The following is a 23,656-nucleotide window of genomic DNA, read 5'->3' on the forward strand; positions in this document are numbered from 1 at the left end:
GATGCAATGCAATACACTTTTAATCCTCTTGAGAGGATTGTGACTCTATCCAAATTCAACAGGTGGTCTTGTAAAAGATATCACTTTTCCTGGATCCAGTCTCTGCTGTGCCACTTATGATGATTGTCTCAGCTCTGCTATAAATCCTTGCGCGAGGTTTAGGAAACTGGTGGGTTCTGTGTCCAATCGATTCATGTACATGGATGTGTCCTTTCACAGGAAGTAGACCAGAGCAATGGGGTCCTCAGAGAGTAGGGAAGGGCTACTTAATTTGGGGGTTAACAGATCTAGTGCTGTGTTTTCTCTTCAGGGCCTGTCTTTTTGGCCTTCTTATGACAAACTAAAGAAAACCATAAGGAAATGTATGATAAGAGCACAAAATAGAGCAGATTCTGGTTCTGTTTAAATTAGTCAAAAAAGCCAACTGATAGAACCTTGATGCAGTGTTATTTCACAGTAAGTCATCAGAGGAGATGCTCAGTTAAAAGGTTAATCTCTACGGATGACCGCCTTCAGCCAACACAGCGGCTGTGTTTGTCACTCTGTGAGTTCTGCTTCTCCTTTTGCTGCCTCTAATGGAAACCAGCAGGGGTCCAGCCTGGCTCGGTAATAGCGGCAGTGTTTTTCTATCGCTGTCACCCCAGGCATGATGAACAGAAGCAGGAGCAGTCCAGGGGGTAGTAGGAGGGAAGGGGCAGCAGAACCCAGGGAAACTTGTACACATCCACCTTTACCACATCAAAGGGCTTCTGATTAAAATGAATTGCTTGCAGAATAAACCTGTACAGCCCATTGGGGGTTTAACCCCAAATTGTTTGCTTTTATGAGACCATGTATCCTTTACCTTAAGCTCCAACTTTAAATTTGGGGGGAGGTTTACAGTCCTGTAATTTTCTGCAAATCAAATGACAGCTGGGTTGTAAAAAAAAAACATCCTTATGACAGCTAAAAGAACAATAGCCTTAATGAAAATCTGTGAGAGTGGCCACTGACCAGACCGCACGGTTGGTTCGGAGCTCCTCCCACCTCCTTGCGCTCTCTCCACACTGCTGCAGAGGACTCCTACTCCGCCTCAGCACTCCACCTCTGCACAGAGCAGCAACAGCAGCAGCAGCAGCAGTAGCAGCGAGAGCCGAAACCAGCCTGCAGCAGAAGCAAATTCCTGGGTCATTATCTGTCGCATGTGGAATACCTGAAGACAGACGGATATCGGCTTCTGCGGGAATTAGAAGAGCAGATACGACACAGTTGTGTTGTGGATTTTTTTTGTCTGTTTTTCTTTTTTGAGAGCTTTTGTGTTGCCAGGGAAGATAAAGTCCGAGCAGGTAAGCAGCCAGTCAATAAGCACTAGATAACCTTGGCTACTTTAGCATGGTTACATTGTAGCTATTATTTTTTTCTCCTGTATACACCTATTTTGTTGGTACAGCGATAGCCTATATGTTGAGCCAAGTTTTTACATTTTCTAATTAAGTATTGTATTAATGCATAATAAAACAGCCATTTTTGCCAGTTCCCTGGGTGCGGGAGGACATAAAGGATTATTCTGCTACAATAATGTACCGTAAACCAAACTTGGCTACAGGCGAGACAAGTGTTTAGCCAAATATTCATTTATCAAATCCAAAAAAGGAGTCTTAAACCGAAATACATCGGGTCTGTAACCTATGCCGAATGTGTGTTAACTAAACGTGCAAACAAAACATTCAAATCAGCGGTCTTAAGGTGGAAGTTTTGTGGTATTTGTCAAAAGTTTACAAGTTTTGGCGGAAATCCCTACCGAGTTTCGAAAAAACAGGTTGTGCCCTCCCCATGAATGAATGGGCTGTGTGAGTGAGGCAGGCGTGACAAATGTTGCTCGTGAAAGCATTTGTATTCAAAGTGGGTGACTACGCGCTGATGTGACCTGGTTATCAGACCGTAATATGGACTATAGGTTGTCTAATTATTTTGATTATGAATGACTGGACTGTGTTATTGTATAGTAATTGTAAGTCTATTGGCCTTTTTTGGCACGGCACAGCAATTCACTTAAAAACAGTCAGTAGGATAATGTAGTGAATTATGTAACAGTAACCCCTAGTAATAACCATCAGATTACCTATATTTAATTAAGGCTGGCTCACGCATATGTGCGTGCGCGCTGCTGTGTTTGGGGGGGGGGGGGTATACTGCTGGTGCTTGCTTGCTTGATGCTGCAGAAGGATTCAGACAAAGTGTAGTTTTACTAGCTGTTGAGTGTTGATAAGCCCTCTAACCGTTACCTTAATTACTCCTCTTGCTCACCATATCTCTGGGCTATTTAAAATGTTACCATTCAGTCTGACATTGCATCCTGACTGCATTCCTACATAGTTCTGTGTTTTTCAAGGGAAACTGACATACACATTTGGCTTTAAGACTAAGGATATAATGTTTAGAGTCCCTCACATAAGGGTAGTGGGTTTTAATTTATCAGCAAAATTGAATGTGTTTTTTGAGACATCTAGTGGCCAGGCGACAGTGTGTGATGTACAGAGGTCATGGGTACATGTGGCTTCAAGGCTCAATGTCTTTATTAGGTGGCCCAAATGTATAAATTCCACACCAGACCAACATCGACTTCAAGTAATTTTTTCTTGCACTCGTCTTATTTGTCCAGCCCCCGACTTCTAACATGCTCATGAGATATTTTACATAGTCTGTTTTTTTATTGAAGGCAGGCCTTGAATTTTGTCAATTGGCTGGACTTCTCGCGGTTATGCCCTCTGTGTATTTTTACAAGAGAAAGTGAGAAATATTGGACCTTGAGCTTGAGAAGGTGTGGGGAATGTAGACAGCGGGGGCTATCTCTGTTCAAACAAGCAGGGATGAACACGTAAACAAGAAGAGGTAGAAGAACCTAAACTGAGGTGCAGTTTGAGATGTGTTTCTGTTTTCTCTGGAAATACAGAAATTAATCTGAAATTCAAATTCAAATTAAATTCCCACATGTCCACTTCTGTTGTTTTCTTTAATTCCCTGCAGGGATAGTGGAACAACATAGAGTCAATTGTCCCTGTCAGTTTGGTCTTAACTTACTGAACACACCAGTGTTCTGTCTGTCTATGCATTGTTATTGCCTGATTGTCCCACTAAACCCCCTAAACAGCTTCTTGATTGGCAGTCATTCTGTTCTCTACAGCAGCAGGCCTAGCACATTTATAATCAGTCATCGCTTCATATGACTAATGCACAAGGCCAAAAGATGTTAGGCAAGGCAGTTTCCTCTGTTGTCGCAGGAACGGTTAAACAAACAGTGAGCTAGTGTGTGCTTTCCTGCCCAAACTGAGTCAGACAGAACAAAGAAAAATGTAAACATGCATTATCTTTACCAACAGGAAACGCTTAATTCCTATAGTATTAGTAAATGGCAAGGTTTTTAAACTGGAGCCATGAATTACAAGGAGTCTTAAGAAGTCCAAGCATTCTTTATTTTTTGTTCTAGTGGTTTTTGTCAATAAACAATTGTATAAATCAAGAATCACTGTGGCTAATACAACAAGTCATATTTAGGCTAACTGAGTGCATACAATATATATACCACTTTTAATTGTCTTAGGTTTTTTTTCTGGATAATGAGTCTCGATGGTGGGCTAATGTTGATGTTTATCATTGCACCTCAGCACCTTGTTGAGAGGCAATTCAAGCTGTGTAGAGAACATAAAAAGACACCCAGATGCAAGGAAACATATGATCTCTCTGAAAAGGTGTTGATCTTCTCACTGTCAGACCAGTTAAACAGAAGAGGGAGAGGAAGGAGGTGTGTGTGGGTCAGTTTGTTTGTGAGAGGAGGACACACATGTTGAGTAGGAGTGTGTGTGTGTGTGTGTGTGTGTGTGTGTGTGTGTGTGTGTGTGGAAGGGGGATGGGATGTTGTCGTGGTTGTGAGATTCACCCTGGTGAGACTTTAGACATTCCTGACATTCCGACCTCCGGGATGCTTGAGGCTCCTCCGTCTTCTTCTAGCATGTCGGGGGCTGAAGAGGACTCTGGAGGGCTTTTATGTCCCTCGGCTCACACCAGCAGGCCCTTTGGTTGAACAGAAACCACATACCCTCTAATTTAGGAGGCCATGGGAACAAGTAGCAGAGCACACACCAAGTCTTCTTAAGTTACATCTGTGGATGACACTTAAATCCTTACGGAGGTCTTCTATGAGCTTGGAAAAACAGCCTGGACCTCCTCATCACTGTCTTCACAATTTCAAGTAGACGTCTGAACTTTTTTTTTTACTTACTTTCTCTTTTTTAATTACCAAAATCATACAACTCAGGTGAAAAATAAAGACAAATAATTAGAGATGCAGCTATCCAACTTTTTCTCTCCAATTCTGATACCTCAACTCAGGGTATCTGTTCAGATCCGCTTACCCACGCATTTTAGCGAAAACAACAAACAAATGTTATATGACATTGGCAAAAACACTGTATTTAATGTGGATCAGTCATATTATGGCCGAACCCCAATCTGCTTTATAAGGTGGCGTATCGAATTGGTGCGTCCCAAGACAAAATAAGCAGTCTGTCAAACATTTTTGATGTTCTGAAACTCTGTTAGTTGTGTGTGTGGAAAAGGAAATGATGGGATAAATTAGTGAAGAGAAGTGAAGAGGGGTTTGTTGAAAATTTGTTATGTAATACAAGCAGTTTTACTTAGTCCCATGGACATGTGGGATTCTGATTATGATACAACCTATGGGCAGAAAAGTGATTACATAGACATCATGACTTCATTCTTTTAATAATGTACCTCATTCTTCTCTCTCCTCTACACTTCTGATCAACATCTTGTGACGTTGCAACCTTCTGTGAGTCAGCCATGATGGTCCATCCGGTATCTGCCACATCACTCAATTGCCACTAATGACCGAACCTTATTTATCAAACCAAAGATGTCAGCGTGCAGCGACTTTGCAGAACACGTGTGGAAACCCGGCTCTTGTAAGAACTGCTTCCACCCGCTTAGTGCACACCACAAGACTGTCAGCGGCCTGGATGGTGTGCCAGCCGCTTGTTTGAAGAGCATCCTGGGAGGCGATGAAGAAGCGGTAGTAACAGCGCCTTCACCTTACAGCAAGCCAACCATCGCAGTCAGACCCACTATGATGAGCCTTGATACCAATGAGTCGATGACTGATGTCAACATGAACATAGAGCAGGTGATTCTCTTACATTTATCTTTCCTGTAACTAACCTCAGACTCTATTACTGTTCAGAATGACGTATCTGTTCTTTAATGTGTGCTCATGTTTATGTTTCAGGAGAACACAAAGAGCCCAGTTCAGCGTTTGGGCCTGAAGAAGCTCCTGGACCTGTCGTCTCTTTACATTGACAGTAACGGCTGCAACAAGGCCCATAGAGAGGCAGTTCTTCAGAGTCCTGAAACCAAGATGGACTACAACAAATGCTTCTCTCTGGCTTCCTTATCCCCCAACACCCTGCCTAAAGACTCCATGATCATCAGCAATATCTTCGTCACCCAGGAGGAAGGGAGAGGTTCTCAGAGTTTAAAGAAAAATGCCAATGGAGACACCTGTAGACAGCAGAATACAACTACCACTAAAACCAAGAGCACTTATAATGGAATTAGTGTGACTACCATGGCAAATTGCCAGGAGTCCCATCAGGCATCTGTGGAGATACCTTTTTCTGTGGATATTGTCCCTTCCAGTCCTGCCAAAGTTCATAGCAATGGTATCAGCAGTGGGAGTCCTGCTACTGTTACAACTAAGACATCCAGCACTTCTACCACTTTTCCCACCACAGCCTTAAGTGTGGACACCATTAGCCACAATTCCGCACCATCGCTCCACTCTCCTCCCGTACTGTCTGAACAGAGCAGCCTATTGAACTCCTCTTGTTCTTATCATAGTAGTACAGATTCACTTCCTGGGGCAGAGGGGTCAGGAGAAAGACAAGTTAGGTCAGGGAGCCCCCAAAGCCCACCAGCCATGGGTAGCTCACAGTCATCTCCCAACTCTCCTAATGGACAGCCAGACTCTGAACCCATTTATGCAGAGAGCACCAAGAAAAAGCGCAGGCCGCAAGGAAATGGGTTGCAATCCCATCTTATGTGCCCAAACCAGACTAAGAACTCATCCCAGGGCTCTGAGCTTTTAGGAGAGAGTCAACGGGCCACCATCACTGTAATGGCCGCTCACACAGAGGAGAACAGGACTTTCTTCCTGAGCAGTCCAGATTCAGCCATCAGCACCCAATGCAACTTCAGCCCCACAGCACGTAAAGACCCCAGCAGCCCAGCCTTCCACTGGCCCAGCCCCAGCCACAGCTTACCCTCTTTGGTCACAGAAGCCAGCCTTACCCCCGCTCTCCACCCCAAGCCTCAGTCTAGCCCACCCATTCCCCCAAAAAGGACCACCCGTTCCCCCAAACTGGGCACATCTAGCCTCTCACCATCCATGTCTTCTCCAGTCCCTCTTCCTGATCTCCCCAGACTGGGTACCTCCAGCCTCTCACCGTCCATTTCGTCTCCCGTCCCTCTCCCTGAACTCCCCATGCTTTTCCTTGTCTCTGCTAGAGAGGGCCACTTCAAGGTCCATACAGAGAACCACAGCTCAGCAGCATCCGAACGCTGGCACAAGCCCCCGCACCACGGTTCTAGCTGGAACTGTTGCATCGAGGAAGAAGAGGAGGAGGATGAGAGAGAGCGGAAAGAGGGGGAGAAGAAGAAGTTGGCCGCCAACCCGGGGACAACCTCTCGGGTGTCAGGCGTGGTCAATGGTGCCGCTGTCTGGAAGGAGGCCAGGGACTGGAAGGCCCACAGCAGCCCCCCTTCGATGACAGAGCCAGGCACGGCCCCCCCGGCTGCCCCCAACAATGGTGCCTGTCAGGGGGAGACTGAGGGCACCGGTGCAGAGGAGGAGGGCAAGCATAACGGCAGCATGCCGTCCAAGCAACCGTTGCCTGGCGGCTCATCAGAGTTGCTGGCAGCAGGGAAGGGAGCTGGCAACAATGAGCCCAATCCACCGCCTCCACCACCTAAGAAACTGCACAGGTAAGAATAACAAAGAACTTTTTGTTTACCATTTACACAATAACAATTATTAACCCTCAAATAGGACAGAACACTAGTACTGTATCTGGGTATCACTATATTTGATGCATTTAAAAAAAATATATATATTTTCTTTATTGATTAACCTATTTCAGTTAATCATGTTGACAGAAGAAATGACAAAATGCCAATTAGAAGTTAGCGGAGGTGTACGACAATAACATGGCTTACTCAGATTGACCAATAGAAACAAATCATCATAAAGGTATTCAGTTTACTATATGAAGCAATAAAAAGTAAGCCGTTCTTGATAATTAGGAAGCTGTGACCACTAGATGACGAGTATTTTCTGTAGATAAAGGACTTAGATGAGCTAATTATTAATCTCACCATCGTCATTCTGGTTCATAAATTAGTTCCAGGTTCACTAACTATTTTTGATGCCATTTTTTAAACTCTCTTTAGTGCAGCTTAAAAGACTCAGTGGTGCAAAGTCTTATCTGTCCACATGTCATTTCCAACAAATTACCTATTATACATTTCTTATAAACACTTGCTATAAGATGAATGCTGTGCATTCAGCAAACTTAAACTGCCCATTATAGCACATATTTGCGTGCCTTCTCTTACCTGTGAGTTGCATTAGAACTAATGGGACTGTAATTCAGCCATGGCACTATGGTTTCATTATATTCCATAATTTAGCACTTACAGCATGCACTTAGTTTAAATGCATAAATGTGTTTTGCTCTCTGATGGTATAGTATATATATATATATATATATATATATATATATATATATATATAGTGTTGGTGCTACTTATGTAATATAAGTATATTGCCTGTGACTGCACATACATGCATCTTACGGTTGTGTGAATCTTACTGTGCCTTCTCCTTTCATAGAATCATTATTCAGCCTTGAATCAGCCTCCATTCTTGCAGCTTGTGATCATTCAAACTGTTCCGGCATATTCCTCAATGCAAGCCTTGTTCTATTCATGCCAGTAATGTGACTTTTTCAATTCTAATTAACACACAAAATGGGTCTGTTAAATAGTTCCCTGCTGTGTCACATTGCTGTAAATTTGTTTTGGCTGCAGCACAATATACAGAACTGTTGAAAATAATAATAATAATAATAATAATAGGCCTTGTTCCATTGATATTGTCATACAGGGACAAAGCTGTCATTAGCAGACGTTCAGGTGCATCTTTGGGCAAAAGAATGTTCATATTTGAACTGTTGGCATCACTTACAGGATGTGCAGAAACATACATTTTCACCTTTATTCAAGACACACATTTTTGTGGCCTACTCCGCTTAGGGCTTCTAGCCTACATAGCCATTTATTAGCAGTAACATCTGCAAACATGCTTTAACCTGAGTCTGCGTGAGGCTAAGAATACACTTCGCTGTCTGAGTCAGCTACACCAAAGAAGAAACAGAGAAGAAGCCTCGTGTTGCAGTTAGTAGAGCATCAAATGATCTCCTCAAAATAAACTTTGCTTTGTCTGGGACGGTGTGATGAAGTCTAACACACGACTGTGACTTCCTCAAGACAAACAGATGTTCTGCCATCTTGAGCTATTACAATTTGTGTGTTTTGCTGTCAAAAACACAGATTGCTGATCACATTTCTAGGGCACTTATGTTTGTGGTAATTCTAGTAAGGACCCGTCTCTCCTGTTATGACATTGCCAACATTCTGCGCTGATAAAAATACACCTTGTTGTGACACATGTGGGAACACGCCTCGAGCCAGCCAGCGACAGTTGTGGCTTTCCAAGTTTAAAAGTGGGTTTCGTGTATTTAGTCAAGTCTCCCCGGTCACCAGGCAGTACTGGAAACTCAATGACAAAGTCCTGCAGGGAATCATAATCTATATCTTGTCTGCAAAGCAATCAAAACGTCATGGAAATGTTTATTATTGACAGAAAAAGGAATCTTGTGTGTAGCATGAATAAAAAACATGTACATGCACCCCGTGAGGCATCATTTTGATGTGCTGAATCATTTAAAAGCCACAGATGGTTGGAAAAATCTGCCTCCCAGAGCCTTTGATCACATGGAAAACACCAATGTTTCCCTCTTTTGTTCCTCATAACAGGTCAACCTACATATCATGTAGTGGGTCAGCCTAAGTGGTGTGTTTGTGCATGTGCCTATGTCATGCATGAGTGTGTGCATAAGTACTCTTTAATGGGAAGGCGTGTCCACTGGTCAGTGAAGGTTGCCAAAGGGAGGGGCTTTAGTGAACAGATTGTTGCCCCTGGCAACTCCCAAACTGTCCCAGTCTTGGTTTATATCTGTGGTCGGTTGCCACCAATAGAAGTAGAATTTATAGATCAGCCATGTGGATTCAAGTCCACTGAGTTTGACTTGGGTTTGATTGCCTTTTGCTCTCTAAACTATCATTCCAAGACGTGCTGCCCCTCCCTCCACGGAGCCACCCTGATCCCTTCAGTGCAGCAGAATAGATAGCATCTTGTTGCTGTCTGAAGTAAACTACTAGGTCAATGAGTGAATGCTATAAATGAGATATGGGTGCTTAAAATTTTGCGCATCTAATGGACACTGTTGCTTTTCCTGCTGAGAGGGACTTAAATACACATATGACTCGTATGGAGCCAGGGTTGTGTTACTACACATGGCGGGGCTTTAGAGAGCCACCAGTCTGATCCAGGGGCATTTTGTGCCCGCCAGCCCGACAAGGACCTTTGCCTGTCCAGCATGAGGTAGGCACCTGATAGCACATCTTATTCTCATATGTGCCCCTTAGTAAGCATTGGTGATGCATCTATCATTAGACTTGTGAAGCAAAGTGGTGATGTTCTTGTTCGTGCAGGAAAATGGTCGCATTTTGAGAGTGTTTCGAAAGGAAACCACAGAGCATATTTTCACACCTCTATCAGGAGCTCGGTAGTTGAAATTGTTTTTTTTTACGGCACAGTGGCAGATGTGGTCAACTTTTTGCTCATTCTTTATTTCCCCTCTCTTTCACACCCTACCTATTGCTCATCTTCTAATCATTTTCTGCCTAGATTATCTTTAATTATTTTATATGAGCCCATCCTGTTGGTAAGATTAAAATACAGGTAAGATGAAGAGGATGATAAGTGAAATTGATTCAGTGTTACTTTATGTGATGTGGGGAAAATCAATGAAAGTGTACTGAATAAGGGAAAGACATAGCTGACAGGGAAGAAGATAACAAGGCAAGACTGGAGCAGTTTGCAAAAGATAAGGATTGGTGTCAAGCATAAATGGATCTTTGTTTCAAATACATGGTTTATATGGCTATATAGCCATGGTAACTATCAAGGGAAAGAAAAAATGCATGTCATTCTTCTCTGCACTGTGTTGTAACATACAGAGGTTGCACAATAACACCGAAACACAAACACAATATAACAGCAATGCAATAAATGCTACCTTTTGGAACAATATTTTCCAATACAACAGCACCACAAATACAGTACAATCAGTTACTCTAGTCTCACCAAAACTCAACATTGTAACCTTCCTAAAGGTTGTGTATGTTGCATGGCTGTTGTAGGGGATTGCATTACATTGTGCGGGTGTTAATGATACCACCTACACTCGAGTGCATTGTGCATGAGTTAGCCTGCTTTCCTACCTGACTCCCCCGTATTTTAACAAAACCCGGAATTATGTATCAACATTAATGCGTTACAGTATTTCATTTCATCACTCTTAATGCTGTATAACCATCTTAGATTCTGCTTTTACTAAAATATCATTGTCTCTACATAAAATAGCCCTGGAGAGCGAATGTGTGTTTGACCGTTTGTGTTTGGCCGCATTTGCACACCAAAAAGATACAGTACTTCGTCTACTACGTCATTATTTTATACTAGGGCTGTCAAAATATTAATTAAAAAAAAATAACGCAGATTAATCTATTCCATATTGAACTTTGGCCGTTCTAGCCACCATTCGACTGTAAAATGAAGGAGGGAGACGAGAAAGCGCTGCCTGGATCATTGATTGGAACATTTACTTATAAAAATCTTCTTCCTGAATAGGGTTAGGTACCGAAATCCGGTGCTAATACGGCACCGGTACCTTAACGACCGGTATCTACCGGACCGAATAGCAACGCAAATTTCGGCTTCTCATTTCAGCGTCACTGATATGTCTGCACTGTCTGCACTCTCTGATGTTCTGAAACAGACGTTACAGGCAACAGAAACATTGCTGCACGTGACGCTAGTTAACACTACACTCAACAGCAGCTAATGTTAGCTAGTAGCTGGATTAAACACGGAAAATGCTGACAGCTAACGCTAAACGGTGTAAAGTGTGACTGTATTTTACTGTAGAGGATTCCAACACCGGGATGTAACAGTCTGCAGCTGCTGTTGTCAGAAAAAAAAACAACACAGACGGTGTGTTCAATGAAACTGGTAACCTACAGCTTCGTGGTGCATTTAAAGTTATTGTATAAATGCCCTTCTCCCATCTGGTGGCTGTTTTTGTCGTTCAACAGCAATTTACTAGTGAAATAAGTTATTGTTATAGTTATTACATTATTATTAAATCATTTAATTGTGACCATATGGCCTAGAAATAAACAAGCCGTTATTTAATGTCGCCGACTGTTGTTTAGTACCCTTTTTTTTTTTTAACTTTCTTAAAGAGTATCGGTTCAGGCATCGTTAAGGCACCGGGCAACAACTATGTATGCGATTAATTTAGATTAATTAATCACAGAGTATGTAATTAATTCGATTACATTTTAATCGATTGACAGCCCTATTTTATACATTACATTATTATATTATATATTTATGACAGAGAAGGCACTAAATAGGAGTCAGGAAGTGAAACCAGTTGTGTGAACCTGATCCACAACAACAACACTGCAGTTTAGTTTGGGTCTCATTTTACACTGTCACACTGCTATCTGTAGCTAGTTAGCTGTAACCCCAATCCAATCCCCTTTTAAACTCCCCCAGCTCCTCTCACACTGTTTTATTAATATCACACACACACACACACACACACACACACACACAAGATAGCATGTGTTGTCAACAGATCCAGTGTGTTACTTATTGTAGCATGATTGTTTACATTCCAAATCTGGGTTACTGTCATTGACGGCTGATTGCAGAACGCAAACCTTGTGTGACAGGTTAACTGGGGCGATCACGATATCTCACGTCAGCTTTTGTTTTAGCAAAAGAAGTGATTAAATCTATTCTGAGACAATAACCAATTAAGATGTTTATTAATATATGTTAAAACAAGGCTTTTTTTTTTGTCATGAAAATTGAATTCAGTTAAAATTCATTATTCATTTTGATACTGTCTCTATCAGGTTGTAGACAACAAGTGATTATAGTGCTAGACAATTAGCTAGTCATCAGAATATTATTGCCAACATATTGTATAAAATTACAATAAACAGAATATATATTTGGGTTTTTTTTTTATCTAAAAACTGATGTGATGACTATTTTCTGACATTTTATAGACCAAACAATTAATCGGTGAATCAAGATATTAATCCTCGGATTAATTCCTATGCAAAATAATTGTTAGTTTAAGCTCCTAAATGCTTATATATGTGTAGAGATGGGTATCGAATTTATGAATGCGCCCACAACAATCAGCTGGCTAATAGTTACTTGTAATCATTAACTCATGTTGTCGTATAATTTACTTAACTCCGTGTGTGGGCTCCAGGCTGCTAGCATACAACATACCTGGGGCAACGATAGAGCAACTAGCTAGATGGTCGAACACTTTACTTAAATGTTTTGAAAGATTACTCGTGTTTCCGCCCTTACATGCAAAATACTAAAATGCTAAATTATTTGTCAGCATCAATTATAGTAAAGTGTAACCACACTTTTGAATGTTAAGTTCTCTCCACCATCGCTAAAACAGGTTTTCGTGTGTGTCTGCGCAGCAACATGTGTGAGTGAGGGCTCAGCTGCCCCCGCCCCTCGCACACGGGTTCTGAGAGAGAGAGAGAGAGGGAGAGAGAGAGAGGGAGAGAGAGAAAGAGAGAGAGAGAGAGAGAGAGGGAGAGAGAGAAAGAGAGAGAGAGAGAGGGAGAGAGAGAGAGCGGGAGAGAGAGAGAGAGAGAGAGAGAGAGAGGGAGAAAGAGAGAGAGAGAGAAAGAGAGAGAGAGAGGGAGAAAGAGAGAGAGAGAGAGAGAGAGAGAAAGAGAGAGCGAGAGAGATATCTTTCTTTTGGATTGGGAATAGCAAAAATGCATCGTAGACGAACGTCGTAAATCAAAAAGAAATTGGAGTTGTGATGAAATTATTATTGCTTTTATGAAGCAACAAATAGGCTATCCCCTCCAGTACCTATAGCAAAACCGATAATGTCGGAGCTTAACGATGCTCCGGTCTTTCATAATTTACCCCCGGGGCCCTTTTAATACCGGGGTTCGATACCCATCCCTACATATGTGTATGTTTATTCTTACACACAGTCCTAATGTGAGTCAAGGTCTTTTTTGCATGCCCAGAAGGCTCATTAATCCATACACAGCCTCCCGCAGGACATAAGCAATGACATTCTTTCACCAAGGAAAATCTCATGTTTTGGATACAAATCTGAGAGATCTAGAGTGTGACATGCACAGGCGCACACATGCACATAGACTCATAATTCCTGTGCCCATTATCATTTCTCCGCTGCCTCAGCATTTCAGCCGTTCTTTTGTCTGTAAAACGATAGCGGATCCTTTAGCTAACTGCCCACAGAGAATACCTAACCCTTTGTCTCCCCCCTGCACTCCTCTCCTTTTCTCCTCCTCATCTGTTTGTTCTGCTGATTTACGGTGGAATTGAGTCAGGGCCAGCAGATAAATGGATAGAGGAGTAATTTTGTGATGGAAGAGAGGAAAGAGAGATGAAGGGATGCTTCCCTGAGCCATTAGCGGGTATAATGAGACAAGTGAATGGCTGTCACTCAGCCTAATTGTCACCTTGATTAGGAAGTCTGCTCATGCACAGTTTTCATTGGTATTATAAGTGACCATCATGGTAGTCAGGCAAACTAAACAATAGGGCTGCAGCTTTGGATTTTTTTAGTAATCGAGTATTCTGCTGATTATTTAATCGATTAATCGGATAAGAAATACTTTTGCTTTACAGTAAACAGCAATAGTAAATATACAAAAGAGGTTTCCTTTTTTCTAAAAAAGCAACCTTTTTTATTGTCTAAATTGCATACAATTACAGGGATAGATGCTAATATTGAGCCACCAAGTCCCTTATTCTGTTGGCAAAAGTACATTTTTGATGGCCCAAATGTAAACCTTTTTTGCCCCCTTCCCCTTTTTGCCTCTGGCTCTTTGCACTGGATATGCAAAAGAGCTGTTCACTAAGCCCAGGTAAATGTGACTGTAGAAAGCTTACAGCAGGGCTATTCAACTACACTGTTCAGGGGGACACATTTTAAGAAGGCTAATACTGAGTGAGGAGAAAGAATAAAGAATGCAGACATCACCAGCATGGTCCGGTGACTTCATTCACGTGCATATTAAGTACGTTGAACAGTCCGTTCTCTTAATACATGCATGCGTCCGTCTTGCGTTATTATGGAACCCACGCAACTTCTAGGCAAGACCCGCCCTTCAATAGCATTCACACACTACTATTAGAGAGGCATCCATGCTTACGCAAGGGAACGTAACCCGATTTGTTCAGGTCCTATCCCCTGACCAATCGGCTATCCTAACCTTAACCACTCGAGGTCAATGCCTAACCCCAACCAATGGAGTTGCTTCGGAGGGCGGGACTTGCCTAGAAGTTACGTGGGATCCATGATAACGCGTCAGTCTTGTGTCCAGCGTCAACCCGTTGTGCGCTTGTAATAATTATCCGTGCAGAAACACAATGAGCTTACAACGTTAGTTACATTGATCAAACAAAGCTTCGAGGCAAAGAATTTTGCATCAAGGATTTTTAGTAATCAAATTATTCGAGTTACTCGAGGAATCATTTCCTACTGAACAAGAAGAATGCAAAGTTTATTTCTAGCAAGTAAAAAGAAATAAAGCAAGGTGATGAAACTTTAAAGAACTAACAATTTTTCTTTTACAATAAAAAGCTGAATTCAGAAGCAATAAAACACACCCTTAATCAATTCAATACCCTGAGAGGTTTCACTGCTACAGCTTTTTCAAAATAGTTTTGTGGTATTCTATGCCTTTATTTATAGTCTGTAGTAGAGAGATAACAGGAAACAAGGGGAGAGATGGGAAATGACATGCAAACAGCTTTACCTTGTCTGGTATGACCCATAGGTAACGGTGGCTAATGTTATGAAACTGCAGATAGATTTTGCTGTGTAACTGACATTATTGGAGTCAGTTTGCTGACTTTATTACCCCTCACTTCTTTACGTTACGTGTCATGCTCTAGCATGACAGAATTTCAACCGTTTTATCACAAAAGTAGAATGAGAAGTAAAAACACCCAGGTTACCTTTGATGGACAGTTTTCTTTAAAAAGGATCAAAATTGATGCAGCAGAACTTGATGCTTTTTTTTATTCCACACATTCTTATTCTTTGTTAAAACCTGGCGCCTACATTACCCACAATGAAACTCGACGCTGACAATTTGGTCAGAGATTCAGATGTGTTATGCTAGTAGTGGCTAATGTAGCTAGCCTCAAGCAGAGATGAGGAGTGTGCTATGGAGTCTGGTGAGCTCACTTCTTTAAACTCCACACCCCCAGAGTCTTATCATTTTCAAACTTACAGTCTTCAGACCACTTGAGACAATTTATCAGACTTTGAGTCACAAAAAGCTTTATATGACTTATTTCATAAATGCAGCAATACAACCACAGACCTGTAAACAGACTTTGAATCTTGGGAAATGTAAGGGAATTTACCTGTGTTCAGTGTTCAGCAAAGGTTACATAGTTTCACTGTAATGTAGTACCTGAGGCAGTTCACTGTCTTCAAGAAGGGGAATCAATACCAGAAACAAGTAAAACTGCCCTATCTGATAGACTCATAACGTGCCCTAAGATTATGTTTTTAGTTTTTAGTGAGGTTTGTTTGTTGCAGTTATAAATCAACGCAGAATCAAGAAGTGTGCGGCTCGAACAAGGAAGCGAAACTACTCCTGACGGTACGGTAATTTTAAAGGAAACAGTGTGCTCTGTTACTTGCACTTGTTAGTTAGACATATTGCGTTAAGAAAGCATTGAGGGGAAGTGGGGTGGTTCCACACACCAGATGCACAAAAAGAAAAATATTCTTTTTCAACAAAAAACCTACAGACTAACCAGCGGACGCTACTCTTTGCTTGGCTGATGTTTGGCAATGATGTCAGCAATGCAGACAGAAATAATATACACAAAATATGGTTTGAATGCATGTTTGTTTTTATATTATTTGTCCCAACATATTTACTCTTTTGTTTTTTTTCCATTACAGAGGGTGCAGTAAAATGAGTGGCAGCAACATGGAGCTGGACCGCTGCAGCCAACAAGGATCAGTAGAAAGCCCTACTTCATCTCTACGGAGCCTGGGAAGCCTACCCCCGGCCTCCACTGACAACCTGACTGCTGACACTGGTAAGTACCACTCACTCTCATATTATTATATTTTGGTGCAGGTCTATTTGCTGCAGTAGAAACGTGCACAGGGAGTCCAAGGATCATATCTGTCTGATAGAGTAGCTGATAACGCAAATAATTTGTTGTTTATTAAGCAAGTCAGGTGCTTTTACAGACGTGTGCTTTAGTTGATATGTTTGCCTGCATGTGAGTTGTCTTGCTGTTCAGACACTGTTCACCATGTTCAACTATGAAGATTCACTTTGTCCAGAGTGTAACTGTGCAACAACAGTGAAAAGAGGAAAAGGAGCGCTGCAGTCCGTTAGCTTATCTCTTCTCTTCCTCTTTTGTGAATTCACACTTTGTATTCATTTTCATGACGTGAGTTTAAGATTTCTACAATCACCAAACCTGAGACATGTCTCAGAATGAGTGGCATAAATCCTTGGTTTAGAAGTTATTGTCATCCTTCATATATCCTCTGTGGCGCAGACGCTTGTAATTGCTGTAACTTCCTGGCCAATGTTGTTTGAAGAGATAATTATGGACTCTGATAACGAGGGAAAAAGGGCTTGGCTACATCCTATAGAGTACTTTTTTCCCCCTTTACAGTCTTCCCCCTCTGTGAAAGCAGTTATTGAAGACTGCACCACACAATTATCTCAGTATCTGTCTCCTCTACTGTAATGTCAAGTTCCAACTTTAAGTCTTTAATTGATAAATGGATCATAATTGGATGGATGCTTTAAGTGTCAGCTTGAACCCTGGATTGTGGAACTTTCCAGCTCTTTTGAGGAAACGAGGTATGTGTTTGTGCTAAGGCTGAGCAGTAGGCAGTGACAGAAGGGGTGTAGTAAATAAATCAAGTTCACAGCTGTCACCCAGGAATATGTGAGTCTGTGAGTACAGTGGGGTTACGGGAAATTAACTCACAAGGACATTGAAAAGCAAAGGATATACTGTGTGAATCCAGTGAGAGAGAAAAGCCTCCAATGGTGTGTCTGTGTGCCTATTTTCCAAGTTGACATCTGTCGCTTAATTCTGTGTAAGGAATAGTTTGAGAACTGCTTATTTGTTTTAGATGACACTCTCACATCTGTCTGTTCAATATGAAGCCACGGCCGCTTAGCTTAGTTTAGCATAAAGACTGGGAAGAGGGGGAAACAGTAAGCCTGGCTCTGTCCGAAGGTATGAAAATCTGCCTACCAGCACCTCTCTATATATATATATATATATATATATATATATATATTGTTTGTATCAAACAAGATTTGTTATATTTGTGTACTCAAGTATTTTTGTTTCTTTAACTATAATACTTAAGTCAAAAGGTGGGTTCCTTATATAAGCAGTACACTGTACTTCACTGATCGTGACCTAATGCTTACTTTTATTTTAAGCAGACATGCTGACTATAATAATTTCATTTCTTTTTATCTTCTTAGGTTCTCGGGATGCACGGATGTCTTGTTCCTCTCCCTTTTCCAGAAGTCCAGTGGCCTCAGCTCCAGGGTCTCCTCACCCGCCCTCCTTTAACAGCTTCAGTAACCAGCCACCTCCACTCCCAGAGAAAAAAATGGTCAACCGCACTGTGTCAGCTCCCGATAGCGCGAACGGAAGACCTTTTGTCCGGGCCTACCCACGCCTCCCATTCACTGGCTCGGAGAGCAATGTGTGTCGACCTGCTGATGTTAGCTCCCGGTCCAGTTTACCGTCCAGCCCTGTTGACCCACAACCCATTTTCTCTTCCAATGAGTCTCTGGAGCGTTGCCATGCCCCGCTAAGCCGACCCTCGAGGTCCAGGACACTGGATGAGCCGCTGAAGACTCACGGGCGTCTGGGTGTCCACTGCCGAAGCAGCGTCACCTGCTCCTCTTCCCCCCAACTCAGCGTGCCCTTCTCAGCCTCAGAACCGGGTTCTGCACCAAATATGGGCTCCAGCCTGCAGCTCCAGACCCTTCTGAGTAACATAGACAGTAGGGAGGGAGTGTACTCCAAACTGGGAGGTCTGTACGCCGAGTCTCTGCGGCGCTTGGCTCTCAAATGTGAGGATCACTTCACTCGCTCCCAGAGGAACCCACTACGGTTTGAGGAGAGCAACTGGTCTCTGTTCAGGCTCACCTCCAACAAGCCAAGCTGCAACTCAGGGGATGCTGTGTACTACTCTGCTGCCTGCGCCTCAGACCCCAGCAACTCCTACGCTGTCAAGGTAATCCCTAAATACTAGGCCTAATATTTTATATAGTGACTTTGTCAAATATGTGCTTGGAATAACCATGTTCACTTCCAGAATGTCTTAAAGTTATAATCCGTAATAGTTCAGTACCGATTCATTTGTCAATACCTGTGGTTGCTGGTGGTAACAGTACAGTGTAATACTGCAAGTCACAGACTTCTGAGGGCAGCAAACATGACCAGCTACTTTGTCAGAAATACAACAAAAGCACAGCTGGTCAGTCTATTTACAGCGTCGCCAAATAAACTATTTTGTTTGAATTAGGAAATTAGTCAATAATAAGCACTTTTACATCATTCACACAACAGCAGGACACAGGGAAGTTGGTCACCTTGCTGATCCACTGTCAAAAAAATACCAAAAATGACCATGTTACACAATGATTGTGATGACACTGCGTTTCTTGTTTCACAATAAAAGCCAACACACCATTTGGACACTTTTAATGTGAAGCAGCAACAACAACTAACAAGGAAAACTAACGTATAGAGATTATTATTGCAGAAAAATGGCCAACATAAATAGTATCAAAAACAGGATTTGAGGGAAATCTTAGGGATTATAATTTTAATGCTCAAGAGTAACAGAATTATGTCCATAATTTTGCAACATCATCACTCGACCTGATACAGTTTAAATGTTTATTTAATTGATTTTTACAGGGATTGAAAAGTATTTGCTGATATATGAACATTATCATTATTTTATGGATGGCCTGAAGTACAGAAGACAATATGTGTAGTATTGTACATAAGTGTTGGTTCTGTGTTTGGCTGTTGGTTGTGTTTTCGAAATGTACAGATTGTGTTTATTCTCTCCACTCAGAGTTTATCGTCAAGAGAGCAACTTTCAGCCCACTCAAGCTCATCTTTACTGTTTTTTAAGGAATAATTTGCACATTGGGTGTTGTAAATTGATCCTTTAAGCAGGGATTTGACAGTTTGAGGATAGAAGGAGGAGATTAAAATTGGGCAGTGGTCTTGTTTGTTCTTAGGCTACAGATGGGATGGCCCCACTACGGCACAAACCTTCGGGGCATGTAGCGTAAATAACCAGGAAGAAGAAGGGTGTGGATTCAGTCTTACTAACCTTTGTCCCAAAGTCATTAGTGTTGAACAAAGCAGCAGCTGTTTGTACAGTATGTGTTGTGCCACAGCATGGGTGCCCAGCCTTGCTTAATATCTCTAGGCCCAAGTAATCTTTTCATTCCAGGCAGGATTTATAGACAGACACACGCACGCACACACGCGCACACGCACGCACGCACGCACACACACACACACACACACACACACACACACACACACACACACACACACACACACACACACACACACACACACACACACACACACACACACACACACAAAACAGGGCCATTCAGCACAAGTATGAATGATCATATTATAATCTAAAATCAGCATTGGTTAGTGTTATACAGTATGTGTTTAACATTATTGATTGTTATTCAGACCAGTGTGTTGCTGACTGAAACTTGAACCCCATGAATGTGGATTTTAGTCCAGCTGATTACTAAGAAGAGATTATATTTATAAATCTGACCCCAACACAAAATGGGATTTGTAACATTTGTACGTTTGTTTCAGAATTCAGATTTTATTGATATAAGTGTGAATTTTCCCACATCTTGCAAGGGAATGACAGGAATGCAGGGGCTGTAGTAGTTAACTTAAAGACGTTCAGTTTTGTAACATTGATTTCACTTGAATGAGAGCAGGAACTGAATTGGCATTGACCTTGGAACCTCGCTAACAATAGTTCCTTTCTTATGTTTCTTGGCTCCACTCCCTTACCATCTCTGTGTGGGGAATTCTTCTCTCCCCCCTCGGGCTCATTCTTCTCCTTTGCTTCACCCTTTCCTCCCACTGATCTTTGTGTTTATACCTCTCCAGATCTGCAAGAGTCCGTCCATGGACGCCAAACAGGGCCATCTCTACGGTCTATCAGTGCAGCAGAGCATGCCTCCCCACTTCAACCTCCAGCAGGACTGTGGCCACTTTCTCGCTTGTGTCCCCCAGAGCATGTTGCCTTCTGACGAAGTCTCTCTGCCCACCACACCTCCTTCATCGCTGCCTCAGCCCTCCGTGTCTGCGCCTGGTCAACAGGTAGAACGAGAGCGAGTGGTGGTCATCACCTCTGAGATCCCTCGGCAGACAGCAGCTGACTTCGTCAGGGAGTGGGCGGCGTTCCATAAAAGTCAGCCCGAAGTCTATGAGCGGCGTGTATGCTTCCTCCTCCTGCAGCTCTGCCATGGTCTGGAGCACTTGAAGGAGCACGGGGTCACGCACCGCGACCTCTGCCTCGAAAACCTGTTGTTGGTGCCTCATCTCCGCAGGCCCTCCCAGTTCCCCCAACAAACCACCACTGACAACGGCCCCAGTAACGGTTCAAGTGGTGTAGACAGTCAGCGTCACCTTCCCCGGCTCCTCATCAGCAACTTTGCTAAGGCCAAGCGTCGCTCCTCCGAGGATGCTGCCTCAACCAGTGTGGACCCTCGCATCAAACGTGACCACGCCAGATTGGCGCCTGAGATCGTCTCAGCAGCCCAGTACCGTAAATTTGACGAGTTCCAGACAGGCATCTTGATCTATGAGCTCCTCCACCAAGCCAACCCATTTGAGGTGAGTCCAGCTCTGAAGGAACAAGACTACCGCTGTGAGGAGTTGCCTCCAATCCCCTCTGTCTCCCTTTACTCCGCCGGCCTCCAGAGGCTGGCCCAGCTCTTGCTCCAACCTGACCCCATCAAACGCATCCATATCCAGGAGGCCAAGCGCATACTGCAGAGCCTTCTCTGGGGCCCCAGGAAGGACCTGATGGAGCAGCAGCGGGAGAGACATGGACAGGGAGTTGGCTTTGTCGATGGATCCCGACACGAGGGCCTCTTGAACTGGCTGGATGTGAAACGGGCCCTGCTGATGATGAAATTCGCAGAGCGTTCACTGGAGCCCGAGAGGAACGCTGAGCTGGAGGACTGGTTGTGCTGTCAGTACTTTTCCTCGGCTCACCCTCTGTCTCTCTGCCATACTGCTGAACTGCTCTACTCGCTAAAGTGACGCTAAAATGTGTGTGAGTGGAGCCAAATTAATGTGTGAATGTGTGTATGAGAAAGACCAATAATGTCAAAGTTAATGTCCTGACACTATGGATGGGAGATACTGTGAACCTACCCAGTGTTTGTGCTACTGCTGCATGCATGAGAGCGGTGCATCAACCTAACCGTCGTCCACTCTCTACCTTTTACACAAACAGTATCTTGACACAGACTGTCAACTTAGCAAAGAAATAACCAGTAAAAATGCAGCTGTTTTTAAATGTTCTTGTAACAGTCAGACATATGGACAAAAATCACACAAACATTCACTTACCGACTAGAATCCCTTTGTGCCAGTGAGGCTGATAAATACATCTGTAAAAAAGGAAGAATATGGACAGTATTCATAATTCTGTAATACATTTACCAAAGTGTCATGTTTGACACTGTATTAAGACATTTTACCCACTCAGAACAGGCTAATAATTCATAACCTTATTCTGTGTCAGCCAGCTTTGCAAAGTAATGCTGTGTGATATCTATGTAAATATGCAGCTAACTTTTAATTTTAATAGAAATATGAGGTCACTAGCACCTTTTCTGTCCTGTTTATTCATAGGCACATAGTGCTGTACTGTATACTGTGTAAACAACACAAATTTAACTGTTCTTTACCATTACCGATAATGCAAATTCCTCAGTGAATACTGGTGTACTAGTACACAAGCCTAGTCACAGCATTGCACAATAAAGACTTAGTATGAATTAATCATAAGCCATACTGTCTAACACAACTCAATATTAATTGGATTGACAAAAAACAATTGGCAACATTGCCGATTGCTTCTACTGAATGGATGCCCAGTTTTTCCTTGTGCTTACTTTAAGTATATATTTAAATATTTTGACATTTGTCACAGTGCCTTTTGTTCTTTGTATACGTTAACAGTGACTCAAAAGCCAAATGTAATTATTACTGATCATTCGTCCTTTGTGAAACTGGCCTTTCACCAAATGTTCTATGAACAACTTTGTACAGTAATTTGTAGATGATATTACAAGAAAAATGAGCCCAAGCAGGTCTTAAAAAGCCATGAATATCAGCAGCAGTTAAAAAATATTTATGTTATAATTTGTTATCCTGTAGTAGTCACTGGAATTTCTCTGTTTATTTTCATATGTGGATTATCAAGTTATTTGTTTCTTTGGCACAGCAGCAGCTGGGCCTGTTTTCTTGCCTCCTGTGTCCCATGTAGGCTGCAGAGAAAGCTTCAAGTTAACTTCACGTATTTTATCTCCAACAAAGAATTTCCTAATAAAGTCAAGAATTTAACAGCCTGCACCAGGTTTTAGTCCATGACTGACTGATGTTTCTAATGTTGCAGAAAGAAGAAAAAAACATATTCAGAACTCACAACTAATACATTATTGATTTGAATTATTTTGTGTGTGCCTCAACTATTTGCATCTATCAATAAACTGTGCATATATTTTCTCACAGTATTATCTGGTGTTTTGACCTTTTTTTGGATGCATACCCTTTAATGAATGGGCTATTAATGTTATTTTGGCATAAGCAGCTGCCTCTACTGTGAAACTACTAGAACACCTGCAAAAGATTTCAACTTTTAGACAGACATTCCTTGCAAATGGTAAAATTCAATAGGAAATGAGGGCTTGATTGGAGTCCAGTCCTCATGTCTTGTGACACAGGGTCTTGGGTGTTATTTTGATGTACAACATGCATACAAAGTAACTTAGTCTTTGT

General features: G+C 42.3%; 1 protein-coding gene across 2 annotated transcripts; it reads left to right on the forward strand.

Annotated features, from left to right (window-relative positions):
- Positions 1–1,052: 1,052 nt before the first annotated feature.
- LOC116062885 (inactive tyrosine-protein kinase PRAG1) lies at positions 1,053–23,391 on the forward strand. Of its 2 annotated transcripts, XM_031317660.2 has the most exons (6): positions 1,053–1,325; positions 4,838–5,179; positions 5,282–7,035; positions 16,479–16,618; positions 18,046–18,809; positions 20,750–21,910. In XM_031317660.2, the coding sequence occupies exons 2-6, from the start codon at positions 4,913–4,915 to the stop codon at positions 21,908–21,910; spliced, it is 4,086 nt and encodes a 1,361-aa protein (XP_031173520.1). In that variant the 5' UTR covers positions 1,053–1,325; positions 4,838–4,912. The 2 variants fall into 2 exon arrangements, with proteins under 2 accessions (XP_031173520.1, XP_035847435.1); XM_035991542.1 differs by lacking the exon at positions 1,053–1,325 and having other exon boundaries at positions 4,913–5,179; positions 20,750–23,391.
- The last annotated feature ends 265 nt before the right edge of the window (positions 23,392–23,656 follow it).

Source organism: Sander lucioperca, chromosome 14 (assembly GCF_008315115.2).
Source record: "Sander lucioperca isolate FBNREF2018 chromosome 14, SLUC_FBN_1.2, whole genome shotgun sequence".
Lineage (NCBI taxonomy): Eukaryota > Metazoa > Chordata > Actinopteri > Perciformes > Percidae > Sander > Sander lucioperca.